The sequence below is a fragment of the Panthera tigris genome, chromosome D2 (genome assembly GCF_018350195.1).
Source record: "Panthera tigris isolate Pti1 chromosome D2, P.tigris_Pti1_mat1.1, whole genome shotgun sequence".
NCBI lineage: Eukaryota > Metazoa > Chordata > Mammalia > Carnivora > Felidae > Panthera > Panthera tigris.
The window spans coordinates 53,412,736-53,429,206 of NC_056670.1; the positions used below are offsets into that span (position 1 = coordinate 53,412,736).

The window sequence follows — 16,471 nt, forward strand, 5'->3', positions numbered from 1 at the left end:
CCCTGTCATGTATCTGTAATGGCATTTGGACTGGCAGGTGGATAATCTAGGATCTAGGATGACCTCACCATGTGTCTGGTTATTGGCAGGCTATCCACCAAGGTAACAAGAGTGAAGTTTCTCATCTTCCAGCAAGCTAGTTCTGGCTACTCCACATGGTGGCTATTGCAGAATTCCCAAAAGCAACAAGAGGAGTGCCTGGGTGGTTCAGTCAGTTAAGCGTCCGACTTCGGCTCAGGTCATGATCTCACGACTCGTGAGTTTGAGCCTCACGTTGGGCTCTGTGCTGACAGCTCAGAGCCTGGAGCCTGTTTCTGATTCTGTGTCTCCCTCTCTCTGTCTGCCCCTCCCCAACCTCAAAAATAAATAATAAACATTAAAAAAATTTTTTTTAAGTGGATGATCTGATAAGAGGTAATATCAGATAATTAGGTAATATCCTGATTAATGTGGTGCCTGAACATTGCCGTATCCACCACCACTTCATCCACATTTCAGCATTTTTCCAACAAGCACCTTATTAAAGCTTATCCAGTATTGGTATGACTGGTATGTGTTAGTCCAGATCTTGGTAGAACCTGTTGATTCTTTTTTGTTTTTAGTGAATGGAGTGTTAGCAATGGTGGTGGTAGCTCAGAGCTTTATTCTAGAAGTCTTCATCTTTACGTCTTCAAACACATTTGAGGACTTAGAAACAAGTGCTGATGACAATGCTGAATAATTACTTAGTACATACCTAATATTTATGTATGTTGAAGGTAAACTGCAACACCCCTTGAGTGCAGAGACCATGACTTTCTGTGTCCTTGGCAACTAGCACAGGAAGGAGCACACAGAGCACATGCTGGGGGAGCTCAGTATATGTTTATTATATATATCTATAGCCACGTTTATATCCCATTAAGGCAGGGATCACATACTCATATACTAATGGTGACCAGCTATTGGCAAGATGGGATCACTAGAGAGTGATAGGGACTGGAGCCAACTGGAGAACTTGTGCCCCAGGTAACAAGGGAGGGTCTATCCATTTGACACCACATAGGAATGTTCAGTGTTACCAGATTGTTCCAGTTTTTAGGAGATGCTGTAACATCAACTTTCTTGATTTTATTTTATTTTTTTTTCAACGTTTTTTTAATTTATTTTTGGGACAGAGAGAGACAGAGCATGAACGGGGGAGGGGCAGAGAGAGAGGGAGACACAGAATCGGAAACAGGCTCCAGGCTCCGAGCCATCAGCCCAGAGCCTGACGCGGGGCTCGAACTCACAGACCGCGAGATCGTGACCTGGCTGAAGTCGGACGCTTAACCAACTGCGCCACCCAGGCGCCCCTTGATTTTATTTTTTTTTAAGTTTACATGTTTATTTTGAGACAGAGACAGCATGAATGGGGGAGGGGCAGAGAGAAAGGGAAAGAGAGAGAATCCCAAGCATGCTCTGCACTGTCAGTGCAGAGTCTGACACAGGGCTTGAACTCATGAAACCTGAGCCAAAACCAAAAGCCAGATGCTTAGCCAACTAACCCACCCAGGTGTCCCTAAGTTTATTTTTTTTAAGGACTTATTTACTTAAGTAATCTCTGCACCCAACGTGGGGCTCGAACTCATGACCCTGAGATCAAGAGTTACATGCTCTACTTAGACTGAACGAGCCAGGCGCCCGCTTCTCTGATTTTGAAACACTGTGTGTCAGATCAAACAGGTCCTTTGTCTGATCAGGTAAATCTGACCTGTGGCTAGCCAACGTGTTACTCCCTACATTAGGCACTGATTGGCACCTCTCTGTTGCATCACAATTACTCTGAAGACCCAAGGAGGAAGGGGAGCCACAGAATAAGGCAGAGATGGAGCAGTGAGATGGTAAGAGAGGCAGGACTTCAGGAAAGATGGATGATTGTCTATTTCAGAGGTCAAGGAAATGAAAATGAGAACACTTGATTCGAGTAAATTATTTGGTACAACAGTCGTTCCCTGGCTATATTCCTGGAAGGAAGGAAGGGAGGAGAGGAGAGGAGAGGAGAGGAGAGGAGAGGAGAGGAGAGGAGAGGAGAGGAGAGAGGAGAGAGGAGAGGAGAGGAGAGGAGGAAAAAAAAAAGGAAACTGAGGAAAAACAAAGCAAAGCAAAGCAGAGAAATCCATGGTCAAATAACATACATGAGAAACACTCCAAATATTCAGTTAAACAAAATAAAATAGATTTCTTTACTCTGACCCTTTTCACTGTCTTTAATATTCTAATATGCAATGTAAATCTTCAAAAGGAGAAACATGTACTGAGTTTTTCAATGATCAAGGAGTCCTTATATCATACAGTCGCTCTAGATCTAATGATCTGAGGAAAACATTTAGGGAAACCTGGATGAGGGACTGAATGGGACACTGGGAATCTGAAGGAGTGGTGTGGAAACTGGGATGCACAAGGTAATGAGTGAAGACATAACGTGCCAGTGGAACAGCTTGGCACATAAAGAAAGTAGGTAAACCCATTAGTAACCAAGAACTGTCAGCATATTAATCTTTATAAAATAAAACCTTCTTAGCATCATTCCTCTGATAAAAACAAATAAGCAAAAAATAAAAAGTGAAGGGTTCCCAACCTCTGATGGATTAAACCTCCTTGCTTAACATTCAAGGCTCTCCTTTATCAGGCCAACTGACCTTTCTAATTTCCCAGTTATGCCCCACACTCACTCTCTTCTCTAAATACCCTGCTTTGCTCACCGTCTTTAAGGCATTTACTATTTCCAGTCTCTTCACCCTTGCTCACCGTGTGAGTTGACTCCCCCAGCTCCTCTGATTAGAACCGTGCCTGTTTTCCAAGGCACAGCTCAAATCTGCTTTCCCTCGGAAGGCTTCTTTAGCCATCAAAGCTCACAGTGGGTTCTTTTCTCTCAACTTCTAGAGCCTTTAAATTTCTGAAGGACTTATTTGAGACATATCATGTTGGATATTGCCTGTATGATTTGGAGCTGAGAGAGGAAAAGCATGTCCGGAGCTCTGCATCTCTCAGCCCCAGTTTGCCCTCATAATACACTCAAATAAGGTTAGGATGATATTATCCAGCAGCACATAAGAACAAGGGTATAACCCCATAAAAGTGAATTTCATAGACCATGTTCTGTTGTTATACAACCACCTGCTGTTCCTTGAGGATGGAAGAGTCCATTCTCTTCTTGCCCAATAGTAATGGGTGCCGTTTGTAGACACTAGGGTGAGCACTTTACATGTAGTCTGGTGAATCCCAGAACATCCTAAAGAGGGGTGTTAGTATCCCCACTTTACACAAGAGGAAGCTTTCTCTAAACATTCAAGTCAGCTTGCTCATGCTTATGAGCCTCTCTCTAGCTGGTCAAGGCAGAGCCAGCTGCACAACCCCACATACCTGACCCCAAAGCCTGAGTTCTATCTGTCCCAGCACACCATCCCCATGGCTACACTGGCCGCCAGAAATTTAATGACAGAGAATTAAAGCTAAAGAATTCATACTCTTCCTTCAAGTGCCAAATACATACCAGTAGGCTGCAGAAGGTAGATTAGAAATCTAGTTAGAGTCAGTGCAATTTGAACATCTGGGGGTGTTCTAGGTACATTCTAGGGTCTCTTAAGGACCTAGCACACCTCAGTGATTGTCCTCTCAAGTGCCAGTGGTCCTGGTTAAGGTGGGATTTGGAGTGTGCAGCATCACAGGGGCACATTCACAGCCTGGAGGACATTCAAGGGACTTCCTTTCCCTGGGTACTTACTGATGTCACCAGAGGGCTTGACCTCCATTTTCATCCTACTGTGAGCTCTTTGCTTATCTGTCTGCCTTACTAGACTGTGAACTCTCTGAGAGGAAAAGCTATCTTATTTACCCAGACCTGACACATAACTGGTATATAAACACAAAATAACTATTTGTTGAATGAATGATCAGACAAGGTGCCCAAGGTAGCATGATGGAGGCAGCACATTGTAGTCAACTTTTATTCCACCATCAGAAAACTAGATTAACTCACCCATGTGGTATTTCTTCCCTATTGTTTATACACTACTCAGGAGTCTCAGGCTTCCCAGAGACCTTGACAAAACCTAAAACCTCCCTGTAATAACAATATCAAACCTCACAATTTTCAGGCCTCATCTTTTTTGTGCAATTTTTCAGCAAAGGAGGTATGTGTTACTTCTTGTACATGCCCCACATCTTTCAGCACGCTGCCTCCACAGAGCAGGATCTATATAAATGTTGAACAACTATATTGGAATTATGGTTGGAAGCTTGTCCTAATTGTGCAATCTCCTTGCGGTGCCCTGCTGGCTCAGTTGGTGGAGCATGTGACTCTTGATCCTGGGGTTGTGAGTTCGAGACCCACGTTGGGTATAGAAATTACTTAAAAATAAATCTTAAAAAAAATTGTTCAATCTCCTTGAGATAAATTTTTGGTGAATTCAGGTAATAAAGGAGAGAGGAAATCAGGATAGTGACAGAGACAGAGCAACAAGAGTGGGCAGGAACTGTCAATGCTTTGGAGGTGGGAGGTGAGAAAGGATGAAGAGGGAAAAGGATTCAAAGACTTTGGACCAAGATGATGGATTGAAGGATTGTGCCTGAGAGAGAAATCTAGAACTTCTCCTTCTCCGTGACCATCTCATCCTCACTTCAGTTTGAGCATAGAGAAAAGATTCCTCATGAATGTCAGGTTGAAGTGCTCCTTGGAGGCAGACAAACCTGGGACAGTCATGCACACAGGAGAGTCCAAAAGGACTAAAAGCAAAGGTTTGACTTTGTCACCCTGCAGAAGAGCTTTGCTCTCCTAAGGAGGAGGAGGAGAAATTTGAGCTGAATATATTTTTGGTTGGAACAACTTGTAAGTGCTCTGTTTGATAGCATGGTTGTTTGAATGACCGATTTCATAACTGCACATAGCTTTTCCAAATAAATGGTGTCTGTAGAATGTTCAGGTTAATGCATGAGTCCAGTGCTCAAGAGTGTTTGTGCTTAGAGCAACTGAGCCTTCTTTCTTAATAAGTCATCTTGGCATTTTGTCAACAAACTAATTTGCTTTTCTAAGAAACTAGATTAATACTTCCTGTACTCTGTGCTATTCACAGATCTACAATGCAGTGAGAAGGAGAGAAGAAATAGAAAATACAATTGGATCTCTTCTTCATTTCTTCACAAAGCTTCCAGCCTCTGAAACAGCCCATGAAAGGATTAGGGTTGGTCCGTGCTTAAAGCAATGTGTCCGAGATACCATATGTGAGTACCGTGCCACCCTCCAGAGGACGTCCATATCTCAGTACATCGTGGGTTCTCTGCTAGAAGCAACCACATCTTTAGGAGCAAGAAGTGGCCTACTCAGTACCTTTGGAGGATCCACCGGACGAATGATGCTAAAAGGTAAGGTCTGAAATTTCACTTTTCATCTTTGAGTGCAGAAAGGAATCTAGGTTAACATGTGTGCATCTCCTGATGAATACTTGAGGTCACTTAGTGGCAATTTTAAATAAATAAAAGTTGCTGCTTTAATAAACTATGAAAAGGTAGTCTTTTATCAAAATCCTTTCAGGTGTCAACATTCCAAACAATAAGCATTGAGATTTTGACATTTCATTTCCGATAGAAATAAATGGTTACAAGGCTATCTTTGATATTTAAAAAAATTTTTTTTTTTAACATTTACTCATTTTTGAGAGTGAGAGGGACAGAGCGTGAGCAGGGGAGGGGCAGAGAGAGAGGGAGACACAGAATCCGAAGCAGGCTCCAGGCTCTGAGCTGTCAGCACAGGGCCCGACGCAGGGCTTGAACTCACAGACTGCGAGATCATGACCTGAGCCGAAGTCGGCCGCTTAACCGACTGAGCCACCCAGGTGCCCCTGATTTTTTTTTTTTTTTTTTAATTACTCAGACACAGGGTTTCTCCTAGTGGCAGTCTATGACAGCTGTCAATTACTGTGAAAAGACCAAACAAGTGTGGTCATGTGGTCACAGTGAAAACCAACATGGGTGTGAAACAGAGTGAAATACAGTTCTTCCTCCTACACAGAATCAATAGGTTCATGTTGACCAGAAAAGCTAAAGGCCATCTTCCAATGACTCCCATCTTAACAAACAGGATATTCGGGCATCCTGCTAAAAAATGAAAGCCAGTGGAAAATGGGGCCCCTCAGCACCAGAACTTCCCAGCTACTTCCCACGAGTAGGCAGACAGGCAGGTCAGAAATGGCAGTGCACCAAAGCACCTTGGAGATTTGTACACTGCACAGCTGTCACAACCCACTTGGCAGCCTTCCCTGGCAGGAAGCTGCCAGCCAGACGGGGACCATGCAGAGCAACGTTCCACTGCCTGGGGGCTGCCAAGGGCTCCATCTGACATCCGGCCATTTCTCTCAAGGAGAGCAGCTAGTGTCCCTCTGCAGTAATCCGCAGACCTGTGGCTAGCAGGTCAGTGATCTTCCTCCTGGATCTTCAACCACTGTCCTGGCACACACACCCTGGGGAGTACACACCTGACAGGAGTACACACCTCCCTGTGTACCATGTGGGTACCATGTTGGTTTGTTTCCTGGAGTCATTTTTTAACTTTTGCAGCTTGGTTATACATAATGAATGAAGGAAAACACAAGGTGTGTGCTTAGAAAAGCAAAGCATAAGGAAACCAAAGGGTTTCATATGTTTTTCGTTTATTCAATCTGTGTTTTGAGCCTCTGCCAGGTGCTAAGTGCTGGGTAGGAAACAAAACATAGTTTTCTATCATCATGGAGCTAGAATAGTCTCTAGGTGGTAAACAGTTTCCCCTATGCACAATACTCAGGATTTCTCTACTCTGTTGTGGCTCCTAGTAACTGCCAAGCTTCCACTCTCCATCCATGCTCTTCCTGAGAAGTTGGGCTGAGATTGGCATGTGGAATTGTTGTTGCTTCAAGGCTTGTGACTCTATGTAAGGACCTCATCCTATGAGTTAATCAACCTGTGTTTGTCAGATACCTGATCTGTGCCCAGCAGAGTGTGTAGGTATATGGGAGATTCTAATGAAGTGCAGGTCAATTTACTTGCCTTCACGTTCTTTATGATCCTAGTGAAGAGGCAAGATTTGTGTGCACCAAGTATTCAAAGAATAATATGATACTGCAGGGAGTTGAGTACTAAATAATATAGAAGTGGCTCTAATCGTTCAAAGAGCTTAGAGAAGGAATTAATGTCCTTTGTGACAAATGGCTTTGCCCCAAACAAACAAAAGTCAACAAAAGCCACTTTCTTTCTTCTCCATTAATTGCAGAGGGACAAATCTCCAGGCTACCTGACCAAGGCAGCTGCCTCCAGTCTTACACAGACCTTTGGGAAGGAAAAAGGAGGCTGCTAGTTAGTGTGTCTGGGGCCCTGATAGTAACTTTATCTCAGTTGCTATTTGTACTTCCCTTTTCAAATCAGAACCTCATGGATCCACATTCCCAGCTCAGAGATTCATTGGGTCATCAACTCATGTGTCATTTTTAAATTAGCAGTTTATACAAGAGTTGGGAGTTTCTTTAACTTTCTGTTTTGTAGCTCTTTAATGCTTTTTGATATCCCTCTGTAAGTGGCTTCTGCTGAACTATACAGTTAACTGGCTGGCTTCTGCCCTGGGCTTACTTCTGTAGTTCTGACTTCTTCTCTTGGAAACCTTTTCAACTTCAGGGCCCTCTCCTGTAGACTCTTCCGAGTCTATACATGCCATAGTGAAACATAGGTTTCTTTAACATGCCGTGGAAGAAAATGCACCCAAAAAACCATATAGGCATTCAAAATCATAGAATGTTTATAGAATCTGTAGGTTCAGCATATTGACTAACTGGGTCTTAAAGTCTGATGGCCATATATTCCAGCGGCGGGGGGGGGGGGGGGGGGCTGGAGCACATCCTGGCTGTGACTTGGTTGTCTGCTTCTTTTATTGTTCACTGTATGTTCTGTGGCACTGAACTGGCCAACAGCTTTCAGTTCTGTATTGCTAATGAAGATCTCTGGGAAATATATAACACAGACTCAGTTCCCATCTTATAAATGACTTGTATTCCAAAAGTTCATTTCTCAGGAGCTATGTGGAACTTAGAATACTTTCCTAGAGAAACAGTATTAAACATTGTGATTTTGGTTGACTCTAGTCCTCAAAAACCTCTTTAACCCATAACACAATTGAAATCTATACACTTCCCATGGAATAAAGAGAAAAACACAATTATTGGAATACTGTGAATCAGCCTCCAAGGAAAAAGCAATACAAATGAGTTAAAAGACACTTCTTATTTAGGGAAAATAAGTTTAGTTAAGATGAGTAGAGTTAAAATGAAAGTATTATGAAGATTTTGAAAAGAACTTTGGGCCATTGTAGAGATTTCAGATGTTGGCATCTAATTCTCTTGCTGTGGATAATTACATTTCAAAATTCATACCTATATAAAACAATCAGAAAGTTATTATCCCAGTACTTTCCCCTTCTCCTACCCCTGTTTTTCAAATGGAGGCTTATAAATGGAGTGGAGAAGGGAAGAGAGGCAGGGAAGTATTTAAACTTTTTTCCCAGAGGAAAAAGATAAGGAAGAAAATGACTTATTCCATGAAAAAGTCATGTTTGAAATAGGTTAAATAGAGTTTGGAAAGGTAGAGAAAAAGGAGGAAGGGAAAAGATAAATACTGTTTGATTCTATTTATATAAGACACTTAGAACAGTCAGCATCATAGAGACCAAGGGCTGATGGGGAACAAGGAATGGGGAGTCATTGTTAATGAGTATAGAGTTCCTATTTTATAAAATGAAGGGTTCTGCACAACAGTGTGAATGTGTTTAATACCACTGAACAATACACTTAAAAATGGTTAGAATGCTACATTTTATGTTATATGTATTTAAGCCTCCCCCTATCCCCCCCCCCAAAAAAAAAGAATAAAAAAATTTTTAAAGAAGATGATGTTAGGAAGGTCTTTGGTCCCAGGGCTATTAAGATGTTAGGCCGAGGTTGTGAAAGCTTTCACATGAACTTCCAGGAGGCACAAGTCAACTCATCTTCTGGAAGTGGTTATGATTACAAGATGAGGGTTGGAGGAGCCTGCAGTAGATAAGAATAGGAAGAGAAAATGTCTAACCAGTTTTCATTAGTCACAAGGCATTCACAAGTCAGGAACTGGTGATTCAAGGGTTGATTGGCCAAAGTTGTGCAGTTTTGCACCTTTACCACAGCCTACAGGATTCTGCGAACTCTTCAGCACTTCATTGAGCTTACACACCTCTGATGGTACAGGTCGCTCTAGAAAGGCAGCCAACAATCAGTACACAAACATTCTGCCGTCAGGACCACCAAGGATGGTCTGTCTACTAACTTGCAAGTTTGCCAAAAAACATGAAACATTTTCTGATATAAAGCATTGATTGGGAAGGGTGTGCCCTTGATTACAAAGGTGTGCTGTGTCACCATGGAAAAGGGAGGGTTTACACCATCTATTTCTAGCCTGAGTCCCTTTCTCCCCCTCCCATTAACCTTGCTAGAATCTCAAGATCAACTCCCAATAGCAGTGGCAGTCAAAAGAATTATTGATGTCAACAATCAGGAAGTTTTCTAAACACATTACCTGCTTTTGTTTCCTTTTTTTCTCCAGTGGACTATCTACTGAAAATTACAAAAGCAAGATAAAGTAAAAAAGGAGAGAAAAGAGTGACATCTCTGATATTAATGTAAAGCACTGATAGTAAAATTAGAAAAAAAACATAAGGCAGCTAAGTGTTCTCAAATGTCCATATTGGACCAACCAATATTATAAATTTGGTACATTAAACTCAATATTTCCTTCTCAAATTATTGCTAAGTAAGTTTCTAAATTAAAGGATTAAGTATTTACATATAACCAGAACAAAGTTCAGTTATTCATATATAAATTATGTAGTAGAAAAGAAAACTCCACTGTTCATTTTTACCAGTTTGAGTGTATGTATGTAGATGTAAAGAATAACTAGGGGCACCTGGGTGGCTTAGTTAAGCGTCCAAGTTCGGTTCAGGTCATGATCTCACAGTTCATGAGTTTGAGCCCCGTGTTGGGCTCTGTGTTGAGAGAGAGTGCCTTACATATTTAATATTCTTATTGGAAGTAGGCAACATTTTGTTTCTGATAGAAATGTCTAATAAAATTTTGACTTATTTTCTTTCACCACAATAAGGATATTCTATTTATGTATTTTTCTAAAATTAGTACCTTCAAGGATAAAAACAAGAAGTCATAATAGGAATACACACACACATTTGAACTATGTGACTGTCCCTCATAAATAATTTAGTTTATAAAGGCTGTCTTAGTTGACTTCCTCATAATCAAAATAATTACCCTGTACATGCCTACCAAGCAGGGGAAGGCATATACATACTTCTAATTCCAAGATTTAAGTTTATATAAAGAAATCCTCTGACTTGTTAGTTTTGTGGCCTTGAAATTATTTTCTTGGTGGTTAAAAGTATGCTTTAATGTAATTTAGAGTATGTTTCTGTACAAGTTAATCAATGAGAAAGTACTCATTCATTGCCCACTGTGGCCGAGTACTGTGTCATCTCTGGGAAGAATGCAAGAGATCACCTCTGAAGTCTTCAACTTGAACAATAATATTTCTCACTCCAGAGAAAATGTAATATTATGTTTTAGGTCTGTTGAGGTAGCTCGTACTACCCACCAAGAGATTCATAAAGTGCTGGGCTACTCAGTTGATGGTAGGGTCTATAGCTCACGGGGCCAGTAAGTTTGGTGGGCACAGAACAAACCCCTATGCCTTGGGTCCACAGTAGTCAGGTGTCATCCAGGACTATGACTCTGTGCCTGAGTGTGACCCAGGAATGTGACTCCATGTCTAACTGTGACCTAAAGATGCTCAGATGTGACTGAGGAGTATGACTGCACACCCAGGTGTAGCTTCAGAGTAAATCACCAGATGTGACCCAAGCAGGTCACTCCATGGCCAGGTGTAAGTGAGGATTGTGACTCCTGCTTATAATCAGGGGATATTTCCAAAGTACCAGGGAAAGGTGAAGTCACCTACCTCAAATATTACTGGAGACATGATGTTTGTTTCTTTTTAAAAAAAATTTTTTTTTAATATTTATTTATCTTTGAGAGAGAGAGAAAGACAGGGGAGCAAGTTGGGGATGGGCAGAGAGAGAGGAAGACAGAATGTGAAGCAGGCTCCAGGCTCTGAGCTGTTGGCACAGAGCCCAGTGCAGAGTTCACTCTTGTGAACCATGAAATCATGACCTGAGCCAAAGTCGGACACTGAACCAACTGAGCCACCCAGGAGCCCCAACATGATGCTTCTTAAGTCAAAGCAATTATGCATATTTTGAAGGGGAAGAAGGGCCAAGCAGAGGAATTACATTTTTTTTCTTTAGTTTTTTCAAGATAGCTGATATCTCTGAAATTTTAAACCCTTCCATTTGTAAAGAGAAAACTGGGTTTAGGGGCAGGTTAGAGTGGGGTAGAATCACAGTAATAAGTAATACTACTTGTTAACATTTTCTTAGTTCTCACTTGGTGCCAGGTATTGCTCTGAGTGCTTTGCCTGTGTGATTTCATTGAAAACCATTCAGTGGTCCAATGAAAGAGGTACTGTTTACTAATGAGGAAATTGAGGCCCAGAGACATTAAGAATCTTGCATGTGGGTACATAGGTCATCAGGAGTAGTGTGAGAACTCAAATCTAGGCAGCCAGTTGAGTGCATACGTTATGTAGGCCCTTCGTCTGCATTATTTCAATTAGTCCTTATTGTGGATTGACTTGCATCCCCCAAAAAAGATATCCCGAAGTCCTAATCCCTAGTACCTATGAATGTGCTCTGATTTGGAAATAGGGTCTTTGCAGATATACTCAAGTGAAGATGAGATCATTTTCAGTGAGAGTGAGCCCCAAACCCAGTAACTGGATTTCCTTATTAGAAGAAGAGAAGAGGGGCGCCTGGGTGGCTCAGTCAGTTGGGCATCCAACTTCAGCTCAGGTCATGATCTTGCAGTTCTTGGATTCAAACCCCGCATTGGGCTCTGTGTTGACAGCTTGGAGCCTGAAACCTGCTTTGGATCCTGTGTCTCCCTCTCTCTTTCTGCCCTTCCCTGCTCGTGCTCTCTCTCTCTCAAAAATAAATAATATTAAAAATTAAAGAAGAAGAAGAAGAAGAAGAAGAAGAAGAAGAAGAAGAAGAAGAAGAAAAGAGACATAGAGACATAGAGACAGACCTACATTGGGGTGAATACCACGTGATGATGGAGGCAAAGGCTGGAGTGGTGCCACCACAAGCCAAGGGACATCAAAGACTTCCAGACCCTACTAGAATCTGGGAAGAAGCAAGGGAGGATTCTAACCAGAGTCTTACAGGAAGCATGGCCCTGCCAACACCTGGATTTTGGACATCTAGACCAGGGACAGGAGACATTTCTGTTGTTATAAACCATCCCAGTGGTGGTAACTTCTTATAGCAGCACTAGGAAACTAAGACAGTTCTTTTGACAATCCTGCGAGGAGGGAATTACTAGCAACAGGAAGTCTTCAGGGGGCTGTATTTCATGATAAAAAACTTGGATTTTACCTTGTAAGTAAAGAAAGACACTGAAGGGTTCTGAGGAAGGGTGTGATTTGATCAGATTGGGTTTTTTAGAAAGACCCATCTGGCGTAAGTCTCCATGGAATCGAGTGGTGGGTGTGTTTACAGAATCAAGGAACATGCAGTCATTGCTATTTGATAATGCTTAATTGAATGAGATAATTTTAGAGCCAAAGAAAGAAAACACTAATTTTCACTGTATGTTGTACAAACATTGAACGCATACAAAATGAAAATGCAAATACACTTAGGAAGTTTTTGAGCTGGCACAAAAGCCATTTTCAGTGTCTCAATAAGCCATTATCAGCACCAGGGCCCTGGAATGGTTGCAGGGCTATCTTTGGGGCCTCCCTTACTCCTGTCTGAACTCCTCTCCCCTCCTTCCCCTCTGGTAGTCCAGAGCCCCCCTAACTACACCAGCCCATCCACTCTTCACTCATGACCCCATAATAATATACTTTCCTGTTCTTTCTGTAGTGGATACCAGCTCGGCTTTGTGAACAGAGTGTCTTGACGGGTTAGAATAGAGATCTGGAGTGTTGACTGATGAGGGAGACTCCCTCGGGAGGGCTGGGGACAGATGGAGGAGCTGATGGTAACTGGCAGAGGGAATGGGGCACACAGATGCAAAGGCACGAGACAGGAAGAGACACAATGTGTCCAGGGAACTGCTGGTCTACCAGGCTGTTCTGGCCGAAGCTTGGAAAGTACAGAGGCTAAGTAGGAAGGCATGGTGCTACGGCTGGGGGAGAAAATAGGTCTCTAGGGGGCTGTATTTAATAATAAAGAGCTTGGATTTCACCTTGCAAGTAGTCTGAGATGCTGACGGGTACTAAGGAAGAGTGTGATTTGATCAAATTGGGTTTTTAGAAAGCTCCATTTGGCTATAATAAGGGGTGGGGCTGTACAAAGTGTCATCCTTAACCCTGGCCTAAGTATCCAAAGTATAGTCTCTTGGGCTTCACCCCCGAGCCTACTGAATTAGTCTCTGATACTTCAGGTGAGTGTGCTTGGTGTGGAAGGTGGATGGAGAGAAAGGACAATGAGAACTGGAGGCATTTAGGAGGATATTGCTAAGGCACTGTTCCTGGTAGGGTGTTGTTGGCACATTTAGCAACTGGTAGAAATTACAAAAAGGCCGCCCTCCCCACTCTCCACAGGGTGATGCAGCCTCATACCCATGCATATCAATTAGTGCACAGCATGCCGGCTGGCTGGATTTCAGACCTCTTTTCCACTCAGGTAAGCATCTTTGTGCACTGCGCAAACTGTTCACTGTACCAGAAGTACAGTGGTTATAAGCAGCAGTCGCAATCCTCAGTTACACCTGGCCATGGAATGACCTGCTTGGGTCACATCTGGTGATTTACTCTGAGGTTGCACCTGGGTGTAGAGTCACACTCCTCAGTCACATCTGAGTGTGTTTAGGTCACACCTCTGAATCCTGGGGAAGCCACAGAGCGGTGTATATAAGGGGTAGAATTAATACAATGTGGGGATTGAATGGATATAGTATGGATAAAGGGAGCTGAGCCTAAGATGACCATTAATTTTATCTTTAAAAAAAAAATCATTTCTGAGGAACCTGGGTGGTTTGGTTGGTTGAGCATCCTACTTGGCACAGTCATTCATGATTTTACAGTCATGAGATGGAGCCCAGAATCAGGCTCCATGCTGTGTGTGGAACCTGATTGGGATTCTCTTTCTCCCTCTTTCTGTGCCCCTTCCTCACTCACGCGCTCTCTGTCTCTCAAAATGAATGAATAAATAAATAAATAAATAAATAAATAAATAAATATCATCTCCAATCTTCCCATTTGTTATTAATGGTTAAAAATTAATAGGATTGTTGGACTATATGCCTACTCCTGCTTCATTCCCTACTATCATTTCAAGTAATCAGGAAGTCAAGGGTCAATTAAATACTAATTATTGAATTATTGAATGTACTAACACCTCTAAAATAAGTACTAAAATAAAGTACTAACACCTCTAAAATAAGAAACTAATAAATTCTTTTTTTGTTATTTAAAATTTTTTTTTTAATGTTTATTCATTTTTGAAAGACAGAGAGAGACAGAGCACAAGCAGGGGTGAGGTGGAGAGAGAGGGGGACACAGAATCCGAAGCAGGCTCCAGGCTCTGAGCTGTCAGCATAGAGCCTGATGCGGGGCTCGAACTCACAAACTGCGAGATCATGACCTGAGCTGAAGTCGGATACTCAACCGACTGAGCCACCCAGGCGCCCCTAATAAATTCTTTATGATTAAAAAAAGTCCTCATCGTTGAATTCAGAAAGGTGATTGGTGAGGACAGCAACCTGTGACAGTCACTTGTGGTTTCCATATGTGAGCTGGTCTTGAAAATGTCAAGTCATAGTTATAGAATCTCAGAATGGTCTATGTTCCAGAAATTCATTTGCGAGATAGTTATTTGAAACTCTATATCCACAGACAAAACAGCAATTGAATTCTAAGCCTTCCCCAAAATACTTACTTGACACAAATAAAACTGAACTCCTGAATATTTTAAATGAAAAAGTTCTAAAAGATGATTTTCCTATGTCAGTAATTAAATGTTCCCCAAAACCATACTGGAATAATAAATTGTTGTACTTATCCTGAAAGAGGCTAGTTTAATTAGAGAATGGTAAAGAACAGATGAATAACCCTGAGGGAGTTAAGAAATACATTTAAATAGAAGCATAAAGTGAGAAGTTTAAGAATAGTTTTAAAGCTGAGGCAATTACCAACAGGAAAAAAAAAAACTAAAAATATATAGCTTTCAATAATTGGGAAAATGGGCCCAATTCTTCATCTTTAATTGAGGTGATTGAATATATTCTTCTTTCAGGGGAAGAGAATATATAAAGACATTGGGGATGTAACCCTTTTATGGTGTAAGGACATAACTGCCAAAGAATAGATACAGGAACGAGCAAAAATGATTACCTCCAAGAGATGGCCCTTTACTTGCCGTTTTCTACTCATCTATACTGTTCGAAGGTTAATTTCCATGAGTACATACTATGTGTTTCGTGCTTTAAAAGAGGCTTTCAGAGCCTGTGTGAAGATTCAAACCCCTCATGCTGGATTCAAACCCCTCATCTCCAATACCGTTGTTATCAGTTGCCGCACTGAAGACCATTGGGGTTATATTCAGATGAGAAAATAGAGAAGGGGGGGACCAGATGTTTTGTTGAAGGAGGGTGGGGAGAGGGCCTTGGAGTGAGTAAGACCAGTATAATTTCAGGCTCTTTGTCCTGATAGAACTGTCAACCTCTAAGTTGCTTCACAATTAAAAGAAATTCAGTCAACACTGTGTTATCTTGAATAGGTGACTTTTCTTCTCAAGGCTTCAGTGTCTGCATCTGCAAAATGGAATTAAGAACACAACTTTATAGAGTTGTTTTGAGGATTAAATGAGATATTTAAAGAACTTAGCATAGTATCTGGCACATAATATGTGCTCAATAAATGTAATGACAATGATGGTGATGCTGAGGATGATGATAGTGGTAATGATTGCTGCCACCTTAAAATACCAACCTTCCACTGTTCTTAATTCAATGCTCTGCTTTTAACTCAGTCACAGATGCACACAGAAAGAAAGACACCCTCCAGGTTTCCATGGCTGTGGACCCAGAGCAGTAACATTTTAAGGGATACTTGAAAGGAGGTATCTACAAGCTGGGAGCCACCCCTATATAAAGTCTTTAGTTAGGTTTTTCTTAGGACCCATGCATCAGGCCATTTATTCATTCATTTATTTATTTAACAAATATTTATTGAGTATCTACTGTGTTCGAAGCACTGTGCCAAGTCCTGAGGATAAAACAGTGAATAAGATACAGTCTTAACTTTGAAGGAGCTCACTTGCTACTGGAG

The 16,471-nt window shown here is 41.7% G+C and overlaps 1 protein-coding gene across 1 annotated transcript in view; it reads left to right on the top strand.

Moving 5' to 3' along the window:
• LOC102949488 (1-phosphatidylinositol 4,5-bisphosphate phosphodiesterase epsilon-1) overlaps positions 1-16,471 on the top strand; it is a 225,516-nt gene that overhangs the window by 37,937 nt on the left and 171,108 nt on the right. Inside the window, 1 exon segment of the mRNA XM_042959866.1 lies at positions 5,094-5,382. Coding sequence (XP_042815800.1) covers positions 5,094-5,382 — 289 coding nt within the window.